This window comes from Lineus longissimus, chromosome 16 (assembly GCF_910592395.1).
Source record: "Lineus longissimus chromosome 16, tnLinLong1.2, whole genome shotgun sequence".
Lineage (NCBI taxonomy): Eukaryota > Metazoa > Nemertea > Pilidiophora > Heteronemertea > Lineidae > Lineus > Lineus longissimus.
Genome location: NC_088323.1, coordinates 5,766,438 through 5,791,173, shown reverse-complemented (window position 1 = coordinate 5,791,173; position 24,736 = coordinate 5,766,438). Strand labels below are relative to the sequence as shown.

Sequence of the window (24,736 nt, the reverse complement as noted above, 5' to 3'; positions counted from 1 at the left end):
CTTCATTCAACACAGCAAACATTTATGCTAAATACTAAATGATATATTTCAAAGGGCCATCAATAGCTTTCAAGCAACGCAACAATCCCAATTCTCAGCCTTCCATGCCAAATTTCACCAACTAGATAAAACCAACTCAGAAGGCGTTATTTTCCCAGACTGTTCAATGAAATATTTCAACCCACCAGAAAATGTTCTCTGTCGGCCTGTAAAATAGTGGAGAAAAGTCCACACAGAGATTGGGAGACTCCTCTCGGCATTTTTGTATGGATTTTAGAATTGCCCCCTACTGCCTTATTCTGACCCAAACTTGGATCACTAACTCGGCCATAAATGGCACAATACGACCACAAAATGGCCAATTGAGAAACACAACAAAAGATGCCTTCATGAAAGCCTTTACAATCCATTGTAAAATCGTTATCATTGTCATTATAGGTGAACAAAAGTAGCGAGTAGGCCTAGCCACAGTGAAAAGTGCGAAATAGCTAGTCCCCAGGCACTGCCTCAGAATAATAGCGCTCAGCAATGATGCCACTTGCGCTAATCAAGCTAATTAATGATACCCCTTTAGCAAAGGACTCTACAAGATGGCCTTCGGCTAGGTGGCCACCCGAGGGGGACGGGGCATTCAGGTAAAAGGCAAGACGGTACAGGACGGAATTTTGGCGGCGGCCAATTTCAACTTTGATGACATGCAAGCCCAATGATTTTCAATTATCAAAATTTTCAAAGTTTTTTGTGGAAAAAGAGGTGTAATTGTTTGACCCCCAACCCCCTTACCCACGCCCATGGGCAACTCCTTGACAGCACTGGTCTCGGAAAATATCTAATTTGGAAGAGGGGGAGAATAAATATATTTGTCACCTAAGCCAGTTACATTACTAGCTCACCCTGCCAAGTAACCATGTGTCATGATGTAAATCACACAACCTCCCCACGGCTTCGAATAGTTTTTGCTTGCAACCTGCAGTGCAGCAAAGTCCAACGTGATTGATCCCCATGCGTGGACACCATTAGATAGTCAAATGGCTCCACAAGTGCACTAGAATAACAGGCCATCTCCACTGAATTGATGTTGAATAATTAATCAAACGTTCATGTCACGACCATGGGAATTTAACCGGGATGCCTATACACATTAGGTGTTACACTATACAGTGTACAGAGGAAAATCACCGTAGGTTGCAAAGTTGGAACAAGCAGTTGGCCTTTCTGTTGGTGTTTCATACTACGACTTATCGCCTTAAAATGACATCTTATCCAAAAACCGCACATTACAGGCGGAGGTAGGACTTCAAAGAGCTTGCTGAAGGGACAATACGACCTCTGAGATTCTGCGTCCAGATGAGGCATGCCAAGTGAGGTCGTCTGATCTCATGCGGAATCACTGTCAAAGTTACGAACATAATGTCAAGCCAGACATATGACCTTGAAAGTAGCTTTACTGACAGTTGATAACACAGTACTGCCTCCAATCAGCAGAAGAGGAAAGATCAGCATTTATCAACTCTTGTCTTTGTCAACATTTTGTTGAAGTTGTGAATAGTATTGACAATCATCTTGATGATTTACCACTTCCAAAAAACATCGATGATATGACTTTTCCACAAAACAGCCAAGAGTATATCTCAGACTCCAATGTGCTGTTTTTTCTCATTTTCTCTTGTGTCTTAAGGATTAGTTGCCATTGGCACCCAGTCTGAGCACAGTAAACAAGTGATATAAATAACAACAGCAGAGAGCACAGGAGCTAAACAATTACACACAGTAACAGGTAGCAAGGCATCTGGATAAACTGAGTGCTAGCAGGGAATGTTATCATTCTTACGCCACTAGGAATGCCACCATTGCTAGTTAAGTCGAGAACAAGACCTACAGAGACTGATTCTACTTTAGTTGAAACAGCTGGACAATGGATCAATCCTCAAGAAGGACAGTGGCTGGCAACGAAGGTTCGATTGCAAAATCTGACCACATTACAATCGGAAGATTACAGTATAGTAGGATCACCTGTATGTTTTGCCGTTCCCTGTGGCGGATTGGCTCCCACCTACGAGTAAGTTACCTCCTCAATAACCGGAACATTTCTTGGAATCGATTCGATTAGTCTGATGTCGCTTGCCTTCGATATATAAGAAAGGTGAAGAGGGACTATAGCTGAATCAAGGTCGATCGACGCTCTCTATGTTGCAAAAGGTGCTACAGCATCTTACTTGGAACATTTTATAAAAGTGTCCACAGCAAAAGGAATATCTTGACAGCACCTATGATGGCCGTGATGATGCACAACCTTTCGTCCATCAAACAAACAACTAAACAAACTCTTTTGATCAAAAAGCATTACTCTTCCAGCTTTGGATGCTGTTCGTGTCAGGCTTACGTCCAAGTCTGTCAGCATAGTCTTCTTAGAGAAGTGACCCCCGAGGGGAAGTGGTCTTGACAAGTGTTCAGTCAACACTCCAACCATAGGAGCTTATAGATGCGATCGTAACACCTTGAATGGCAGCTGGTCTTGAGTGTACGGCAATGCGTGTATAGCGATGCAGTAGCATCCAAGCATCCCAACATCGACTGATCTTGAAATTCAGGAGGATAGTCTTCTTAGAGAAGTGACCCCTGAGGGGAAGTGGTCTTGACAAGTGTTCAGTCAACACTCCAACCATAGGAGCTTATAGATGCGATCGTAACACCTTGAATGGCGGCTGGTCTTGAGTGTACGGCAATGCGTGTATAGCAGTAGCATCCCAGCATCCCAACATCAACTGATCTTGAATTTGAAATTCAGGAGGGTTAAAACTTGAAAGCCATCAAGTAAGGTCAACATACATCAGGTCTACAGAGTACAACTGGTATAGTTATACTCAGCCATTGTTTCAGACTATTAGCCTACTTCAACTGATATTTTCTATTGTCTGGGACACAGACGGTGAAGGTTGGTATTAGACCTCATAAAACTGAATCCGTGGTTGTCAGATAAAACATCAGTTGCTTTCCAATCATGCACTTTTACCATAGCCCTACTATCAGAGTTTCAAATGCTTTGGCAGATCTGCCTTCCTAAAAATTGTTGTGAAATTGCAACAAAACATAGTAGGAGTTAGTTATTTTTGCATATATGGTATGTTCTTCAAGTATTTTGGAGACAACTCCATCTAATCTTGGTGTACTATCACTACAATAAGGTGTACAATGTCCCCAAAAAGTGTAAGTTGTACTCCTTAAGTGTAGGGCTTCCAGTAGGCACCATGCGTTGTCTTTCTCAATGAGGATAAATTACGGCAGATATATTGACTGCAACATGGCTAGACATTTCTCCTCCAGACAACCATAATCATTTTGCAAACATACAGCCTCCCACACAATATATTTCAACTATTTTGCCTGATTACTTCCGATTTTTTTAACAGTGCCCCAGTCACTATGACTGAGAGTAGGTCGAGAAGAAGATGTCAGCCCTACTATCATACTAGAAGTGGTTCTTCTCTGGCCATACGCAGAACTCTACAGTCCCACTTGCCTGAACTTTCTTCTCTCCCATCCCCACACAATTTGAGGTGGTGCCAACATTTGGCGCTTACATGAGCACAGCAGAACAGCCTTGCATTGGGAATTACAGAGCGCAGACAGCTGGCATGAAAACGAAATCTGGGATGAAGTGTTACCAGCTGGCCTTGGCCAACACTCCTGCCCCGTGAAATCAGAACAGTCCATAAAATCCATCAGAGTTCGGTTGCTATGTAATTTGCAACCAACCACTGATGATACTCAAACTTTTTCAAGAGCGGGTAGAGTATAAAACTACAAGTGTAACATTCAATCATGAACATTCCAAGTCTAAACTTGGGTCACAGAAAAAACTGCAACCAGGTCAAGTCTAGACTCTTGATAACAAGGTTGGGAAGGCAATGGTGTACATTTTACAGCAGAATGTATTCTGAATGTACACTGATATTGGGGCCAGCCAAGGGTAGAGCAGACAAGGCAAGTGTTCTTGATGACCGAGCAGAGAAGAACAGGCGACAGAGGAGGTGTCCTTTGCAAAGCCACATAGATTTCAGCAAGCCAAGTTGGCCACAGGGCTTTAAAAGGTGGGCAAACCAGCCTTCCCTGCACTGAATACACACAGATTTTTCCCTTGACATACAAAATACATCCATTGAGAAAGTAAAAGTGGGCTTGGAGGACTTGAGAGTACTTGGACAGAGTTGGACAGGTTGATCTGAATAGTCCAAACATGACTCAGACTCCAAGTAAACAGGGTGGTGTGTGCATGATCATGGGGCTGTCCATGGGAAATGTCAGGGCGTATTTTTCTCATGTGCCACAGTTGCAGGCACCAAGTATGTCGAGATTCCCTCGGAAGAGCAGGAGGACAGTCGAAGCTGTCATAGTAGAAGAAGAAGTTTTGCAGAGTACTTCACACATTTTAGCAGAAAACAGCATCACACAGCAGAGGCTTGACCATGTGACTGTGAAGGTATCTTGACACAAAAGGCTCCAAGAATTGGACCTGAGCATGGGGGAGGTGTTAATTTAGAGTGCAATCTGTAGGCCAGTGGCCTGTATCCTATCCCAATGCTTTTCTGACCCATTTTAAACTCTTACAAGCAAATTTTGGTGCAAAATGGTTAACGCACCAGAATGCGACCACAAATGTTTCCGTGCATACATACATGATTTGGTGTCAGATGTCAGAAATTCAATTAATCTCTGACCGAATGGCCGTGCCGTTTATTCGCATATACATCACGCATACCTAATGAGATGGAGATTATTGTTGATTTTCATTATTATCAGTGAGGGCTGTTGTAGGCCAAGGCCATAGCATACATAACCATAACCCTACATTTAAAGGGAGTATAAGGCCATGTGGTTTAGGATGAACCATACCGTCTCTCCAACTTCTCAACACCAGTCGCTCAAAGTCTCTGATGTAGCTGGCCACAAAAGTGTGTACGACGACCCCCAACCTAATATAATAATATATTATGCCCCTTTTCACTGAACTTTTCACATTTTTCTCTTAATTTTTCATGGATGGATGTATCATACCCCATTCACTAAAGGCATTCCAATTATGAAGGTCAACGTGAGAGGGGAATTCGACACCCAATTTTTATGAAAGCAGCCAAAAAATCGATTTCTATAAACTTATGAAGTATGATTTAGAAATCCCATGAGGAGGAAGCTCTGCCGGAACATATGGTATGAAATTGTCGAAGCTACATCAATACATGTAGATGCTATCGCTAACTGTACATGCACTTATATTGCTGCCTACGTGAGTGTGTGCACATGTAGCCTGCAGCCAGTGAGTAAAGTAGGGTACTTAGATGCTATTGCTATAGCGTGGGATGAACCCTATGCTGGGTTGCGTGCATCGTTATATACAGGGTATACCGGTATACCGGCCGGCTTCATGTGCACAATGAGTGTTTATACCTGTACAATATCAGCATGTTTATGCTACTGCCAGCAAGTTTCATCTATGGTTATCAGTACACTCTGTCCGCCCAAAAGTTACATGGCGGAGTAGGCCTATATTCATGTCTGACAATAGTCTAAGTTGGCCTATACATGCAGTGATGCTTACTCTCACATAGGCCTACCCCATACCTGTACTCTGTTACATATACATTGTACCGGTTATCTGCTTTCATATCTATCCATCTTCTGAAACATGCGCTCAACTTTAACACTCCACATCGACTTCCTAAAAAACCTCTGTCGACTTACCCCAAAAGTTTGACTATATCCTTTCCTTCGGTTATAACTATCATCCACATACAAATACTGGCCAGCAATCATCTCCGCACTGTCAGTTCAGACCAACCATTGCTACTAGACGCTGTTACACCCCGAGTGAGATTCCTGCTTCACCAAAGTAGGTCACTCTTACACATGCCGACTCAACGAGTTATAGGGCATTCAGAAATCGCACTCAGGTTACATTTCTATTCATCACAGTTTGACATGATTTATCCCGAGGCCAATTGGAATTTGAGACTATTTTGTTTAATGTGAAATACAAGGCTGAGGAGCATGTGAATGGCACTGGTGTAACAACCCTGGTGGTCAAGATGGGTCCAAGAAGATGTTGGGACATACAGAATTTTTGATGGAAGGAGTGCAGGGGAACCAGAAGATAGGCCTATAAAGATATCATATCACTTTTATGGGAGGGGGGAAAGATTAAGGCACAGGTAAACTGATTTCAGGGTCAAAGGTCTCTCCAAATGACGAAGGCTGTTTCGGGCGTGTACTGGTTGGCCAATGCTCACCTTTGGTTATGGTCATCAGTTAAGGTTGAAAAAGACCCACACACAGTAGCCTAGCTGTTGTGGACTTGCACATCTATATGGACTGGCAAACTCCTTGCCCAACGGACGTAAAGAGCCCAAGCTTTAGCTGGATCGGCCCAGAACAAGATATTTTGACATGTCATAAATGTCATGAGAATCAGGTACAGATTTAAGGGAATTTGGTAGAGAATTCAGAGAATAGGGTACGGATTTCAAGGAATATGGTACAGAAAGTAGGGTTTAGAATTTAGCAAAACAATGCAACCTACCAGACAAGTTCCAGCCCACATGTCCAAATCGAATATATTGTGAGTACTGACCACAACAAACACACAGATATACGGACATAGCCAATATAAAAGGTCAATAGCCAATACAAAGGATCAATATTGACAATGGGGGTAATGACCAGGAAAAACAAAAGACCAACAAACAAAGGACAGAAAGGTCCAATTAAATCCAAAACACAAGATGTTGTTTCTGCGACTTTTTATTCGTAGACAATAAAACATTTTACCGAAGAAAGCCTTGTTGAAATATGTCAAGGAAAGTAAAGGAATTTGACAGTGAAAAACTTCTCTTACTTTTTCGATTGTTCTCAAATTTAAAGACGGGATGGTTTTTCTTTAGGATTTAGCATGTTTTTTTGTGAAAGGGCAATGTTGCACTTGGGTGGGGAGCTAATGCTAGGTCAAGTCCACGCTAATGCAATTCCTGTTCTTTTGTTGGGTTGTCTTGCAAAGATCTTAAATTCATTGGATTTCTGGACCCATGCCAGGGGGCGAATATGAAAGGTGTGAAATGTGGCCCAGCATGTTGTACTTATAGGTATAAAGTGACTTAATCAAATGATCAACAGCCATACTAAATGGTCATGGGACGCTCAGTTCAAAGGATGGAAGGCTTTGAGATTGCCAAGCCTACCAGCCTTACAATCTCATGAGCTCCAGAAGACTTCTGGACTGATTTGGATAAGATGCCAGGACACCCGACCGAGCAGGTCAAAGTCTCAGACAGGCCTGGCTTGAAACAAGTTTTTTCCTTCGGCTGCTATGATTAAAATTGGAACGAGTTTACAATCCCCGATCATGGCCCCAAAAAAAGGTCATCAATTGACGAAATAAGTGGTATTGATCAATGAATTTCTGCGATCAAACTACATCATTTCCGATTGGAGATTGATTATAGCCGTTTAATCTGACCCACACCGTGTCTTACAGCATGTGAAAACATCCACCTGTGTGAACTGACTTTTTGTCCCCTCAGCAACAGAGTCAATATTGTCCTAATCACCTTGAGCTTGGTCCAGTATTGTCATAGGAGGATTACATAACAACATGAGAAATTGATGCGATCAATATTGGCAAGAGTGATGGCAATGTCAATGAAGACTGGGTCTCACAAAGGTCCTCAAACTGGGACCAATATGTGCAGTGATGGCTTTAGAACAGGAAGAGGGTAAAGGATTCGATATCCTCCTATGGTCTTTGAATCGCTTCTTAAAACGTGTGAGTATGTATATTGAGAAGTGATATAAAGGCCTGCGTTGGGAGGATGGTACCTTTCCTTCCAAATATTTCATCATCAGCTCATGAAATGACCACTATTTCCAGCAGTGTACTATGACTCTCGGCTGCTGATGTTGCCGTGAATGTATGTGAATGTATGCAGGGTCGAAGGGTTATTAGTCCGTCACAAATTTCTGAATGGGCTATTGTTAGATGCCAGCATTAGACAATACGAACCAGCATGAAATTATGGTGGCTAATTATGGCCTGGGCCAGATAAAGCTGTGCTCTCAATTATTCTTTCACCGGCTAATTAGTGCTCTGGTTGTTATTCTCTGACATTAGGCAAACAGTCATGAACAATTACATCTCAAGTTGCAGACTTGATGGATGGCATCTGGGGAAAGTTTCCACCCGATCCACAAGGACCAGCCAGCAGGGCAAAATCTATGGGCTCTGTCCACGTCACAACCAGATTCACACCCAGATTGTTGACGGTGTAGGTCTTGGTTTCAAGCAAATTACTCATAATTTCATGATAGATTAAATATCATGTGGTCTAATTAAATGGGTGAACTAAAGTGCTGCAGTCTAACCCTAGTGTGAACTGTTGATGTGTGTTTACAAGAAAGTTGAGATAGTTTAGCCATACTAATGGATTTGACAAACATATTAACTCCTTTTGATTTGGGAAGTGGAGGTTGGATGACCCGTTGCTATGGGTGATAACAAGTTGTTATGGGCGATAACCAGTTGCTATGGGTGGTAGAGTAGAGGAGATTTCTGTGGCATTAGTTACAGACATGACCACCAGGGTAGAGAGCAGCATGAATATTTCTGGTGACAGAATAGTTTTGCTGAAATTATTCTGTTGCTAAGGGAACATCATGTCACTATAGTAACACCAGGTTGCTATGGAAGTGGTTCAAACATTTACCAATAGGGGACATGTATAAGCAACCAGAGGAAACTTAGGGGTGGACCAGAGCAGAGAGTTGGCAGATATTGGTCTCATCTCACCAACTTTAGAGACAGGACAAAAGATTGTAAAAGATATCACTGAATATGACCAGATCTAAACATCAGTCATCAACAGGCGTCGCTACCAAAAATCATAGAACGAAACTTCTCAAGTAAATAGTGTATTTGTATGGGAGCCATACTTCACCAATGTTAGAGAGCCAAGTCAACATGTTAGTTGGAGTATTTGTGAAGGAGTTATGCACCATAGGTCCCAAAAATTGTAATGCTAACCTTGCAAGTTCAATATTTGCACAAGATTTATTCCCTTTTGTTGTGCAATGGTTTCAAAAAGAGCTGACTGAAACTTTTCATGCAAATGTACAGCGCGATGTACAGTACATTCCATAGACATGGCATGGAATGACATTTGAATTGGTTGCACCTCAAGTTGAGAGAGAAATGTGGTACAATTTGTTCAATTAGTAATACACAACGTAAAGCTTTGATTAGCCAGGTTCACATGGACAAACTCTTTGAAAAGTATCGAGAGTAATACTTCTGTTACCAAATTTACTGAAGTATGGACCTGTTTTGCTTACTCTTCAGACTCGTTCTGGAAGCCTGAAGAGGACTGAGTTTGGTCATGGGAAAAAGTTGTCTGAGAGACCCAAGCAAGACCCGATATCACAACATAATTAGCAAGTCCCTGACCTTATTCCTATCGGTGGAAAAGTACCACCAGATATCGACTGGGATTTGGATCCATGATCTAAAGTCCCACACAGATAGCTATTTGATATCGCTCAGTTTGACATTGATCAACCATCGCAGCACTGAGCGATTCTTGTTGCAAACACCTGCCATGACCACCGCAAACAAGCTATGCGATCATAATCGCAGCGATTTTAATCACACGTTTGACGGCCAATGAACCAGTAAGAATAAAATAAGGGTGAGGCAGCTTTCCCAGGACCCAATAATATTTTGGCAAGTCATATTCATATCCAAAGTCTATCGCCAACATCTCCTCATACCAACAAGGGTTAAATGTCAACAATTTGCTTTTGTAGACAGTGTCTATTGATATAGGCCAAGAACAATACTCAAAGCCTACATTTTGTAATTGCAAATTCATCGACCTACAAATGTATTTGCATAGGCCCTCAATTCCGCCCAAGAATTTGGCTACTTTTATTGCAACTTTTCTCCCATATGGTTGAGAGTAGTATTTCTTACTGTGGACAAGTGCATCACAAGCAAGGTGCGACACATGCAATGTGACAAAACTTCGATTTAAACACGGCTGATTCTCTGAAACTTCTTGAAATAGCGTCGCGTACAAAACATTAGCATCGCCCTATAAATAACTTCATTGATGCATAATAAATACGGTTATAGATAAGGTAAATATGATATTGAAAAGATTCTTTGAGGCTTGTAGGAGCATATCCTTGAGCTATATCACTGACATGCCCAGGCCAAGCGAGATGATCAGTTTCATGTAGAAAACCTACATCAGTTTCATGTCAAACACCTGCATCAGTTTCACGTCAAGCACCTGCATCAGTTTCATGTCAAGCACCTGTATCAGTTTCATGTCAAGCACCTGCATCAGTTTCATGTCAAGCACCTGCATCAGTTTCATGTCAAACACCTGCATCAGTTTCATGTCAAACACCTGTACCAGTTTCATGTCAAGCACCTGCATCAGTTTCACGTCAAGCACCTGCATCAGTTTCATGTCAAGCACCTGCATCAGTTTCATGTCAAGCACCTGCATCAGTTTCATGTCAAACACCTGTACCAGTTTCATGTCAAGCACCTGTACCAGTTTCATGTCAAGCACCTGCATCAGTTTCATGTCAAACATCTGCATCAGTTTCATGTCAGCATCTGCATCAGTTTCATGTCAAACATCTGCATCAGTTTCATGTCAAGCACCTGCATCAGTTTCATGTCAAACATCTGCATCAGTTTCATGTCAAACATCTGCATCAGTTTCATGTCAAGCACCTGCATCAGTTTCATGTCAAACATCTGTATCAGTTTCATGTCAGCATCTGCATCAAGTTAAAGGGGGAGAGGTTACACCAGGGTGAAAATCTGTGTTTTCTCAAAGAAGCAAAATTCAAAGGTACTTTACCAAATCTGTACTCGAACGCAAAAATCAACTCACCTGAAAAGATATAAGATATACAAAATTTTAAAGCCTGGGAAGCAATTGTTAGCAAGGTACAAAACAGTTAAAGCGCCACCTTGTAACAGCACGGGAAACGACTTCAACCACAGGTGCCTACGACAGCTGTGTTTTAATTTTCCTATCAATCTATCAATAGACAATAATACCTCTATTTATGTCCGTAACCACGGCAACAGATAGTCGTTATACAAAATATTCTGATTAGTTGCCGCCACTTTATTACTTCCCGGTGATGCCGGTTTTCTGCATTCTGACGATAAAGCCGGTGTCACTAACACTCCCTTATTCATGCCGGTCGTTAACGACGGTTTGAACTAACATCATTAGTAAATGAAATGAAAGGAGGACTTTTGATTTGCCATTTAGTTTATGAATTGGCACTATTAATGTTTTTGACATCGAAGTTACGATTGCGTTCTGTGGGGACGATATAGGGGTTAAAGAAATTTTGATTTCTCGAAGCTCTAAATTGTCGGTGATAGCAACGCACTGCTTGGTAAATTGGACTTTAGTTGACAGTCTGCGATAAAAGATTTATCAGAAAATCCAATTTTTGTTGCAGTCTCTTCCATGCAACATTTTATATCCCACCGAGGACGACCGACTTTGTGTGCACTAGATCTGCAACAATTGTAACTAAATCAAGGTAAATAACAAAAGAAAAGTAGCGTTGCCATGGCAACAGGTCATCTACTTGACAAAATGAACAGAAATGATATAAAGCGACATGAAATGGTTTTGTGTAACCAAGGGCAATCAAATGTGATCGCGAATCACGTCGTCAGATTATGATATTCTTTCGGTGTGGCTCAATGAAATATAATGCATGTAGCTTCTTTAATCCGATTTGCTTTTGAAACGCATGGAGAGTTATAATTTCAGTGTCAACGTTTCAAGTATTGATGCAAAGGGCAAAAGTCCTGTTAAAGTTGCGGCTTATAGGTAAGTTAATATCGAGCTGGTGTTCCTTGATTGTCTAATCAAGACTGCTGGTTTAGACTGAAAATACTGACTGAAATCCAGAGTTACATGAACGTAAGAAATAAAGGGATTCACAGTAACTTTTTGGTAAATTGCCTGAAGCATATTATATAGGAGGGTCAGTTAGTATTCAAAACATAGCTGAGGCTCCTGAGTGCAGTGGTGTGGTTTTCATCTAATCAGACTAATAATCAGGAAGTCACGAGTTCAAATCACAGCAGAGTACTGTCTCCATCTCAGACAGCTAAAACCAGACACAGCATTTCAGAGTTCGACTTCTGTTCATCAGATTTTTCAGCTTGGTACTGAAGTATGCATGCAGTCGGGTTGTTTGAGCGGCTCAGTGGAAACATCAGTGCCTGTCACCTCTGAGATCCCAGGTTCAATTCCTGGTTGGTCACGGTCCCCTCATGGGTAAGAGAAGGCAACTCTCTTCCACAGCTTTCCTCCAGAGTATCTGGTTTCTTCTTTTTCACATTATAATTACCCAATATCGTTTATAGAGCTATTTATGTCCGAGTGAGTGAGTTTCTTCCCGAGTATCTGGTTTCTTCTTTTTCACATTATAATTACCCAATATTGTTTATAGAGCTATTTATGTCCTAGTGAGATCACTATCTCAGCGCAAAAAAGGAATGTCCGTGGGGATTGGGGAGACTGATTTGCCTGGGCGATGTCCAATTGATTACCAATGGTCATTACGCCAGAAAAAAGATGGAGCCAAACAAATGGGACCTCAGGGCAACACACGATCAATGGAATGAGGAACATAGACACTGCCATGGGCCGAGGCAAAAAATTCCAATATCTTCTACTTATACATGTTTTCTTCTTGTAATTCATTGTGGTGAGAAAGCAACTAGCGTGCCAGCTTACCTCTGCTGACCCTACACACCTAACGCCATTGCCCCCCTGGCGACAAAGCAGGGACACCCAGCTTGCTCGTTTCAAGGTGGATGACATCGATATCGAACATTCAAGAACCAGTGAGATCTCTCCTTGGTTTCTATACCGGAGGCAAAGGGTAGGAAAGCACTGCTCAGGATTCATCACTGAATTGGGAATCCACACAAATACTTGATGTAGATTCGTAGAGCTAATGTACTAATGTCAAGGTGTTGTTTTAGTCGGCCGTGAGCTCAGAATTTTCCACTGTGCATTTTGTGCAGACGCAGCAGCCGGACAAATTCAGTTATTTTCATCAGCAACCGGACTATAAAGTTAGTATCTGGACAGATTTACAGATTGCTCATCGATTCATTTTATCAGCAGTTCATCAGAAGCAGAATTCATCTGGCCTAAACTTTCAGTGCAAACGAACAGGTGTACTCTATAAGCTGAACCAGGCTTGAAATGAACTCTCCGAAGGTCTCATATTGCAGCTTTATCAAAGTCAAATTGAAAGGATATCCCCCAACAAGCAAATTGAGCGAAACTAAATAACATGGTTAGAAATTAAAGTCCATAGCATTCTGAAATTGAATAGGGTTGTGGCTTTCTTTAAAATATCAAAGGTTAGATTCAATGAATAACAGGTTGAGACACGATCAATTTTGAAATTTCATCTCATGATTGGTTTATAAGGTTCATCTGGTTTAACTTTCATGGTACGGTGAATTTATAAAGTTTCAAGGACATTTCTTTACACCAGATGGTCAATCAGGTGAAGTATCTGATTCCATACCTTGTGAATTGTAGTACCCATACCCACAAAGCACGCTTCAGTCACAATTGCACGACTTCAGGGTACAAGTTGGCTAATGTGATGCCAGTCAAAGTCAGCCATTTTGGAAATAGTTTTGCGCACATTTAGAAATAACAAGAGACGATGTTACTTTTGGCCAGAACTGCAAACCCAATTCGCTCTAGCTTTATGACTAAGGACGAGCGTTGAAGGATTCTGAATGTGAAGGGTTAAACTATAAATAAATGGCATTTAGCTGCGATAAGAAACTTCCATAAGGATACAATAGTGATTAGACGGATACAGTTGCTTGGTTGCTCTTGCGGTTTATATAGCTAGCCCTGCCACACAACAGCCGAGGCAGGTTACCAGGTGCAAACGTAGTACGAGTCTAAAAGTCTGTACCTAGATGACCAACTTGTATAAAACGTTCATCAACCAACTAACAACATCCTTGTTCTGCGAATAATCATGAAATCATAAAGAATACATCAGCAACTAGACCAAAGTACAAGGTACACTCTCAGAAATAAACGTTTTTGAGCTTTTCAAAAACCTTTAACTGCCGCCGTTGCCAAATTGCGACGAGCGGCTAAAGTTTTTCGGCCAACACAAATATGCACCCCATCCTATAGATGTTTTTCTCAACCCCATGGCCCATAGATCAGCAACGAATCTGTCGCCTTTTACACATTTTATAAGGCAAGTAATAAAATCAAGATCAAAGGACGACTTTTCTCCAGCATAACGGCAAAAATCCAAGGTATCATTCCGCCATGTCAATTCAATTTGTGCAGCAATGAATTCCCTTTGAGCTGACGAAACGATCTTCAAAGAGCATAAATTACATCAACGCGTGGCACTCCCTCACAATTTTTCATTCATCACGAGTTGTTTTACCATGGTAACCTGACCGTGTGTGTTCTTTAAAGTCGATGCAAAGTTGATGCGGAAAGCATCGAGAAATGGTTTATGAATGGGTGCAACAGAAGTAATGGTATTTCATCGTGTGCAATGAAAGCCAAGCTTGATGCTTCAGCATATAGCTTTTTACAGCTTCACCAAACATGCTGGAGCCCAACCATTTTTGTCTCAAGCTCTTGTAACCAGAGGTCAAAATATGAAGACTGAGCTACTAAAAACCCCACCCTTGCACCCCATGCACCCCATGCACCCAATGCACTTTCTATTCAACTTTAGAAGACAAATTCAAAATGTTTTCCCCATGAAATCAACAGAAAGAAGGAAATTCTTATTCTATTTCATCCTTGGGAAACTCTGGGTTGGAAAATCTGACACCATCCAAACTATTAAGTTTTTTCAGTTTCGGTTTTTGCACGCATGGAAGTGAGGAAGTTTGAGCACCGTAACCAATAAAAAAGTCCTTCCTAACCATGGGCACTTGTTTCGAGCCAATATGTATAGTCGCCATTCTGGCTTATTGACATTAGACGCACTTACACCACCTGAAAATGGACCACCAATCTTGGTTCGGGAACCAATGCCGCACCATCGAAAATCCACCAAGCGCTTACACCAGCGCTGCAGCTAGTTATAAAATCCGGCTACAGATGGCGCGCAAACAATAAGCAGAACGCAGAAAGCCTTGGCAGAAAGCGCCATTTCGAAAGCGCCGCCTGGAGCCGAACCATCTAACTAGCTAATTGCCGATCCATTTGCGCGTACACCACGACAAAGCCGAGCTTTTAACAAGCCGGGCGAATTTGGACCATCAAGCTTGGTGGGACAAATTCGCTCGTCAATTTGTATCGGCAATGGATTGCCGAACCAATTTGTCGCGGCAATGTGGTGGTGTAAGTGCAATTGGTCCACCAATATTTCGTGGTGTAAGCGCAGCTATTGAAGACATGATCAAAGCAAATCTCGATGAGTTCAAGTTAATGCTTCCAGGATGTTGTTATCTGACATTAGCGAGTGGCAATGAGGGAGTGGTTCTAGTTGGCAAGATTGCAGCTCGACGGCATGCTAATTAGTAGATAGGAGCCAAAAATTAGAGCAGTTTGCAGTACACAAATTTACTCGTCAAGATCTGGAAGTTTTCAATTAAATGCTTCCGAGGGCGTTATCTTATATTGGCAAACAGCAGCCAGGGAGTGGTTCCAGATACAGGATCTAATTTGCATCTAGATGATATAGCATGCTAATTAGCCGATTGTAGTTTTCGACGATGTAATGCTAGTTTAGCAAACATAACGCATATTGATTCGTTGGGTCGATACGCGACCATGTGGTGTGCGCTGGGATGATCCCGTGGGCCCGATGATAGATACAGCATCATCATCAGCAATAATCTACGGCCTTCTGCGCAGTATAAACTCCCATCATTGCAAGAACGTTTTTCCTAATGGCGATTTTGCAGCGTCCAAAGGTTGAAATGCCATTTCGTTATTGTACGACTCCGTCACGGCTGCAAATGCCTTTGTACATTTCTATACGCAGAATTCCTATCTCAATTGATTTAGACACTTCTTCAAGCGACATAATCACGAAATGTTTAGAGATCAATAAATGAGAAGTAAACTATTCGATTGCAGCAAAAAAGTGCTTACATCCCCTCAAAATAGTCGTTACATGATAAACAGCATAATAAATGTATATTCAAGCATGACGAAAAAAGCCCAGGTGCGTGATGTAACTCATGACCACCACCTGTGGCAACCTGTAGGTCATGCCGTGACTTTCGAATATGTATGACTTTATACTGTAATTGTCGATGATAACAGCAACATAGCAAATATATTGCAACAGTACTCCATCTAATCCTCCCACTTTATTTCCCTCGACTCCAAGAAGGAGGGATGTTCATTAGAGTGGCGCATCCGTAGGGGATACTTCCTGACCAATGTGGCCACTCCCGAGAATACTGATGGCCAACAACATCCTCAACTAGATTAGTTGATTCGTAATGCAACAAGACGCCGGGAAGGGCTTATATTGAAAGGTGGGTGGTATTACCAGCACACCACAGCTGACCACAGTACTGACCCTTTGGCTAGAGTGACCTAGTGTGATGAGGCAAGTTACAGCGATCACCGATCCTAGTCCCAGACACCTGCGACGGCCACTGCAAACAAGTGATTTTTGTTGCATATTATCTAAGATCACATGTCACAGTGATTTTAATCACTTGCCTACAGGCACTCAAGGCAACAGGTGCTTTCAGACTCATCGCTATAGAATTTAATGCTATCATTGATGCACAGCAAGCAAGATTACTTTTGGCCAGTACTGCGGGGCCAACTTTCAAGGATGATGAGCCAGCCAGTGTCTCTGCCCTGATAGCTCAGGCAACAGCTGCCTACTGACTGACTCATTCGTTCATTGAACCCTTGACAAAAACCCAGATGGTTGGAATTCCTATCTCGAGTCATCTGTTCCTGTTCTGACTTGATTACAATGCACACATAAAATATATTGAAATCGTCATTAAATGGCATGGCCATAGACATGTACTGACGTAAGGTTGGTTAATAAAAGGATAACATATTCCTAATCAGATGATAAATGGAAATTTCTATTGCTTTGAGTGCAACTACATGCAAACCAGTCTCGGTAGAAAAAAAAGGTTGGAACCGCACTAAAATATATACAGAGCGCAAACATAAAGGCATGCAACACCAATGCACTCATCAAATGATCCTCTTTTAGTACATTTTTGAAACAATTTGGATTAGCGTCTTGTACAGGATAACACAGAAACAAGCTTCTTGAGTAACAAGATAAAATTGCTAATCAGTATGGGTACGATTCATTCTCTTTCAAATCAGATCAGAATCCCCCCCCCCACACTTCATCAAGACCAATCAGTCAAGCGCCCTGCACACAAGCGGTTTGCGTTGCTCCAACGAGATCATGCTCACAAGGGACAAAAGTGTACAGTTGCGTTGGTCTTCACCAGTCCCCTTGTCAGAGGCAAGTGCCAGGAAAACACCCTGGATACTTTGACTGAGCAGCACAGCGCAAGATCGAGGAACATTTTTAAAATAATCGCAATGAACAAAGATGAAATATTGACGAAGGAAACGAGAAAACGTTCCTTCAATGTCGGAAAACGTGCCCATCCCTCGGGTCGGAAGTGATGATAATTCTACGATGAAATTGATGATGACAAATGCCGCTAACAGGATACACTCCCACCTGGCCTTGGCTACCATTATCAACAGGTTGCCGTGGCAACTGCTGAAGCAAAAGATACCGCAAGATTAGTTCATCGTCAGTCATCAACAGCAGACGGACTTTTCTGATCCCATGACCGAGCTGACGATAGATTCCTAAAGCGGTTCCTAAAGCAGTTCAAAAGTTGTGATCTTGGAAGTTTACTGTGTTGCCATGGAAACCAATAAGACCTATCAGGTTTAAGGTGCATTAGACGAATTGCCTGTTTGTAAAATCCTGTCCAATATTGAAATGTCACCATCCTATTTAGGGACACTCAAATTTAGTTCTCAAGACTTTTGGAAAATATTTTATCTGGCTGCCGCATGTTATGGAAGAACGTGAAGGTTTGGTAGATTTTTCTGAACATAAACTCTCAATTTCCTTCTAGAATATCATAGTCTTGAAAAGGCTACAGATAAATCAAAGAAAAGGACCACACAAATGGTCAATTAAGAAAAAAATTGTCGCTATACAAAACATCACATCAATGACCACACTTCAATACGGCTTGTGGTATTCGACTCGATGACTCGACGACGCGATGACTCGATGACGCGATCAAGTTGGAATCTTTTTAAAGAATATCACTGCTTGGACTGTAATTTATACATAGAATCATAAGTGGAGGAAAATAAAAAAGAACCGATCATTACCAACCCCTTTCCAGCTGTTTTCAACGTATCTAATCCGACCATTTTTCGTTTCCTACAAGTTCGCATTTTTGATAAAACCATGCGCCATGTTGCTATGCAAGCCACTGGTATCTTTACCGTCAATACAGCTAAATACACCTAAATATAGCTGGTTCAGATCAACCTCCTACCCAGGTTCTTTACGAGCAGAAATTCCAATGTTAAAATGACACGCGAGTTCCTGGAGACAAGGTTGGCTCTGGATATCCGTTCAGCACGGCAATATTAAATGTCCTATACACCTTTCCAGAAATGGGGCGCTGAGTGTCCGAAATAGTGATGTCATAAGGGGAAACTAGGCCTGTGGTGGAGGGACAAAGGAGATAGTCATGGTTGACCAACACACTTGAATGCCTTTAATGACGGACAAGGGGGAAAAAGTTAGGCTGGTTCCAATGCAAGCCACCAATTTCGGAAAGCATGTAGAGGGGCTGATGTATGGGGGGGGGGTAGATGTTAAGGGACGGAAGAGGGACTGAGTGACTGAGTCTAAAAAACTGCACATATGCGAAATTCCGATTGTTGACAGACTACCACATGACATCTGACATTGGCCACTAGAAGCTTGTTTGTCAATTAAATCTCCAGTCATTTTGCATGCTATGAAACTTCCGCGAGTCCTTTAAATATCAAAATCAATCGCGGGGACCAATCTTCAGTGGCCATGGCTGGGGGGGGGGGGGGGAGGGGCACATCCTTCCACATACCGTAGCTGGGTATGGGAAAGGCCGAGCTAAAACCTCTGCTGTTGCAGCGGTAGCCCGGAGACCAGGATCATGGGATTCCGTATTTTAGCAAAATCCATAGCAACGATCGCGTCATCGAGCCATCGCGTCGTCGAGTCATCGAGTCGAATACCACAAGCCCTTCAATACACACAGATAATCACTGCAAAAATGAATTGGAAGAAACTTGAATAATCACACAAGTCATGCAATACCTGTTTTAAATTAAGATTGGATTTAAATTACGGAAAACTGTTGGACAAAAGGCCGTGCAAGGTTTAAGAGTTCAGTATATTTTGTCAGACAATCCATTAGAAGTTTAAGTGAAGATCAAAGACACAGGATTAAGTTTGCAGAGAGTTCACTCAAAGTTTTTTTCAAATTTTGTTTTACTCAACATGCACAGCCATCTTCTAAGTCTTATGTAACAAGTGAATTTTGCTACACTTGTTCATCTGAGGTCAGATAGAGGTCACTGAGGTCAAAGAGGTCAGTGTGTCACAAAATCCAGTAGTGATGGAATGGGTCACCAAATGTTACACATCCACGCTGACCAAAGCATGAAATAAAAGTCGATACAGGTCATCGGGAGGTCACTGCATAATTGAGGTCGCCTAATCTGCCAAAAATTTACAACTGACCTGGTCTTATTTGATATTTTGAAGACAGAAGGCGGCTATTTGACTCTGGTCAGAACTGATATTCTACCCAGGGAAAAGTTGAGATCGTGGCCCATAAAATTTAGTAACAGTCACACAAAAAGTTGCAAGAGCTCAGTTCGAATCATACCCCTTTTGTCAAAAAGTTTTCCTGAGATCAGAGGCATTTTACAGACATTGTTTCTTAAGGCTTGTGGTATTCGACTCGATGACTCGACGACGCGATGACTCGATGACGCGATCAAGTTGGAATCTTTTTAAAGAATATCACTGCCTGGACTGTAATTTATACATAGAATCATAAGTGGAGGAAAATAAAAAAGAACTGATCATTACCAACCCCTTTCCAGCTGTTTTCACCGTATCTAATCCGACCATTTTTCGTTTCCTACAAGTTCGCATTTTTGATAAAACCATGCGCCATGTTGCTATGCAAGCTTACCGTCAATACAGCTGAATACACCTAAATATAGCTGGTTCAGATCAACCTCCTACCCAGGTTCTTTACGAGCAGAAATTCCAATGTTAAAATGACACGCGAGTTCCTGGAGACAAGGTTGGCTCTGGATATCCGTTCAGCACGGCAATATTAAATGTCCTATACACCTTTCCAGAAATGGGGCGCTGAGTGTCCGAAATAGTGATGTCATAAGGGGAAACTAGGCCTGTGGTGGAGGGACAAAGGAGATAGTCATGGTTGACCAACACACTCGGATGCCTTTAATGACGGACAAGGGGGAAAAAGTTAGTTCCAATGCAAGCCACCAATTTCGGAAAGCATGTATAGGGGCTGATGTATTGGGGGGGGGGGGGGCAGATGTCAAGGGGCGGAAGAGGGACTGAGTGACTGAGTCTAAAAAACTGCACATATGCGAAATTCCGATTGTTGACAGACTACCACATGACATCTGACATTGGCCACTAGAAGCTTGTTTGTCAATTAAATCTCCGGTCATTTTGCATGCTATGAAACTTCCGCGAGTCCTTTAAATATCAAAATCAATCGCGGGGACCAATCTTCAGTGGCCATGGCTGGGGGGGGGGGGGGCACATCCTTCTACATACCGTAGCTGGGTATGGGAAGGCCGAGCTAAAACCTCTGCTGTTGCAGCGGTAGCCCGGAGACCAGGATCATGGGATTCCGTATTTTAGCAAAATCCATAGCAACGATCGCGTCATCGAGCCATCGCGTCGTCGAGTCATCGAGTCGAATACCACAAGCCGTTTCTTAATGTGACAAGCCTAAGTTAACAATTTTATTGGTCACTGCTGTTCAATCTTTTTGAACATCAGTTTGGCCTCTGCGAAGCTCATTGACTTTTGAACCTTTCAAACTGTGATGACCCAGAAGGGGCAAAGTATGATCGAAACGTGCATCTGATGTTATAACAGTATCCACAGGGGACAAAAAAATGTAAGCTTTCCACTAGTAGTGACATATTTTGGGCCCAATGTTGAATGGAAAGGCCTATGAATGAATTGCTTCAAGGGTCTATATCGTTTTACGGACCTTAGCGGGAGACTGAATATAGAGCTTTAAAAGGAGCTATCCTAGCCTGCCTAGGCCTATTTCTAAAGGCTTAGCCTGGCTAAGGCTAGAGTCGGAGTGCTAACAATACTTAAAGTTACAAAATATTTTATTTTGGTAAGAGCTTAGGAAGCCATAGTCCATTGAACAATGAATGGAATGTTTCTACTTTATAGGCAGGTGGTTGATGTTTTGTGAAAGGTTTCATACTGGGAGGGGCAAAGAGCACTGTCCAAGGACATTTTCATCAAAATTATGTTTTAAAGGGACATTTAATGATTATTTGGAATTGTTCATGGGATGACATAGCACTTGGCTGAAATGTTAAAGGTGCAATGAAGTGAAGTTGGAAAGCATTTTACTGAGAATGTTAAAGGGACAATAAAGGTTAGCAACCAACTACATCACAAAGGCATAAGGAAGGGTAAACAGGCATAAAGGGGACTGTATCTCTCTGCCACAAGACTTAAGCATCAAGAAGGATATAAAGGGCATAAGGAGTATCTCCTTCAGCAAGGGACTCGGGAATAAACTGCATCACACAGTGAATGCATTGTTTAACAATCATTGCAAAATAAACACCCAAAACAGCAGCAAATACTAAGAGTGTAATGTACACAGTGGTTGCAAGGTGCTGTATGTAGGCCTACATTGTATACTTGTATTCAGCACATATACTGTAAGAACAGCTGCAACCTGTGTACATTTTCTAGTTCTATATAATATTCAACACATAATGAGTATTGAACATACTCATTATAAAAGCACCTTATCAGCGCTATAAACAAGAGCATTTTTCACCTGAGGGGAGTTATTTACAACTCTTGCCCTCCAACAAACTACCCAACAGAGAGTTCGAATGAAGTATATTGCACTTTGGAGCAGATAATTCCAACTTTGCATATCACCGTAGGCCCACATGCAGTTTGGTCCAAGCTGTGAAACACACTTCGCACATCCGTATACAAACATCAGAGTAGAGTCAGCCTGACATTCACACCATGAGGGTTGCAGGTAGAGGTTGTCATTGTGCATCAACCCCGTACCTTGCAACCACCAGGGTAAAGCTACTTGGCCAAGGTCACAATTGAACAGTTTCAGTGCAATATGACAGAAGAATTGCTGAGAAAGATATTTCGAGACATAAACACATCAAAAACATCGTCTTATATTTCAGAGAACCTCAATATTTTTTTATCACGTTCATACCTTTAATCATGCTCATCAGACTTGTTAGGCCCCACGGGTATTTGTTGGGTGAGGTCACCAGAAATTAGTACTAACTTGTGCCTAGGTGGAATTATTTAAACACAAAGAAATGCAAATACCATACTAGCATGAGCAATCATTTGGCCAGAGGGGAAACTTCATCAGGAAGAATGGATTAACATGGGCATGTTTTCCAAGTGAGATATGGTTTATTTTCTATTTGCACACTAAAGTGATAAATTGATACTTCGTTTATGCTGGAGGTTCGTTGGGGTGACAAGATTCGCCCACAAGAAATGTAAATTTTGTCCATGACTACAAAATTACACCCATATTTGGATGAGAGTTCTGCCACCAAGTACAATTTTTACCGATTTGGGATCTGACCGAAATCGCTATTGGGAACTGGGGACTTGGCCTTTTTTAATAACAGGACATCAGGGCACTCCTCCCCCCCCCATTCCCCCTGGTGGTAAAGGCGAAAACAAGGACAGAGGGATATGGGATGAGGGCGCTAACAGCATACCAGCATACACATATACCCCCCCCCCCACACATTCCTGTAAAGATAAAAGAGTTGGCTCAGCTGCATAGCAAATGCTTATCAGCAGTAATGACATCAAACCCTTAGCCATGCACTACCATTAGCAATGGGTGTTGCCAAGTTATAGGCTTACCCCAGGTGCATGCTAGCATTGTATTCAACAGTACAACAGGATTAGCCTAAAGGCCTGGGAAATGCCATAAATTCTAAATTACATCTGATAGGTTTATGAAGTATTTCTGAACATAAATCCATATGATGTGAACAATCATACACAACAAAACTATCTGACTTTAAATTGTTACACAGTCGAACCTCCCTTAGCGGACACCTCTCTATTAAGGACACTCTTTCCGGTCCCAAATTGGTTGTTTCCGTTCAATTTGACCTCTCCTAACAGGACACCTCTGTCATTTGGAACCCCCCCCCTCCCCCACAATTTGATGTCAACATCAAGCAGGAAGATCCTTATTCATTTTCTTTCAGATAGTCTACCAAGAAGGACAAGCCTTTTTATGAGTCAATTTTTATGACCACAATATCTGATAACTTTGCGTACCCTATCAAACCCGTCCTATGTACACATACATTGTACACACTGTACGGCTGTTCATTACGGAGAGCCAACCATTGATTACTTTAGTACACTACAAATACACTGAAAACATACTGTAGCTCTCAAGGCCATACAACTCTATGTGAAAAGTATACAACGTCAATAAAAGATAGATAAACTATGCATACAAACACGGTAAAATATATGCAAAGTCAAAATAACCGAGATCACTGTTCAAAGGGAATGGCTCTTCACTCACAAAGAGAAAGCATTGACAGCAGAGTATAGAATGAATATCCGGGTTCGGGCTTGGGCCCTGACAGCCCGACAAAAAACTTACCCTATATTGGTTTCCTGCATACTGATTTCCGTTGAAATTTATGATATCAGGCCTCTGTTGATATCTGGTGATCTGGGGTCCTCCGTTTATTAAAGCCATCATAGGAAAGCCCTTAAAAAGTCCTTTTCATGCCCCTAATATTTCCACTATAAAGCAGCTCCTTCCACCCCTGTGCGTCTATGTACAATGTCGTGTGTACAGCATAGAGTATTGCAATACACACGCAGACAATGGTACTCGGTCAGCCAACCAGCTTAGTGAATCCAAACTGAGGCTCCACTACAACATGCTGTGCATTCACTCTCATACCCATTCAGTTGGCTCAACGCATGCATCGGACCCATCACTGCATGGGGAGCCATCAAATGTGTCTAAATTAGGGTCCCTCCTGCCTGGCGCTCTGCCCTCCTGTGGGTGGCGGGACAATGAATTTGGACACCCAGGAGGAATTTTTTGGGGGTGGCATGCATGGCCTCACCCGAATGTCCCTTTGAACAGTTCATCATTTTTCGTCATTATAACCGGTTCAATTTATTCATAAATTTGAAATAAGGAGCGCCGTAGGTATAGGGCCTAGGGCAGGGGGCAAATGCCTCCCGAGGGTCACTAAAACAGTATTCTTCAGGTACATTTTGCCAGATTTTCAGACTTACAGTAGAGGAC

The 24,736-nt window shown here is 42.0% G+C and overlaps 1 protein-coding gene across 10 annotated transcripts in view; it reads right to left on the bottom strand.

The window, feature by feature from the left end:
* The window catches only part of LOC135500711 (RNA-binding motif, single-stranded-interacting protein 1-like), a 72,617-nt gene that overhangs the window by 27,823 nt on the left and 20,058 nt on the right, over window positions 1–24,736 (bottom strand). Inside the window, exon 1 of one of the 10 annotated variants that reach the window (XM_064792336.1) lies at window positions 24,074–24,280. The exons of 8 other annotated variants lie outside the window; for them this stretch is intronic. In XM_064792336.1, the coding sequence (XP_064648406.1) occupies window positions 24,074–24,175 (102 nt within the window). In that variant the 5' untranslated portion in view covers window positions 24,176–24,280. Of the gene's footprint in view, window positions 1–5,739; window positions 5,858–24,073; window positions 24,281–24,736 lie in introns of those variants that run through there. One more of the 10 variants, XM_064792339.1, reaches the window with a different exon arrangement.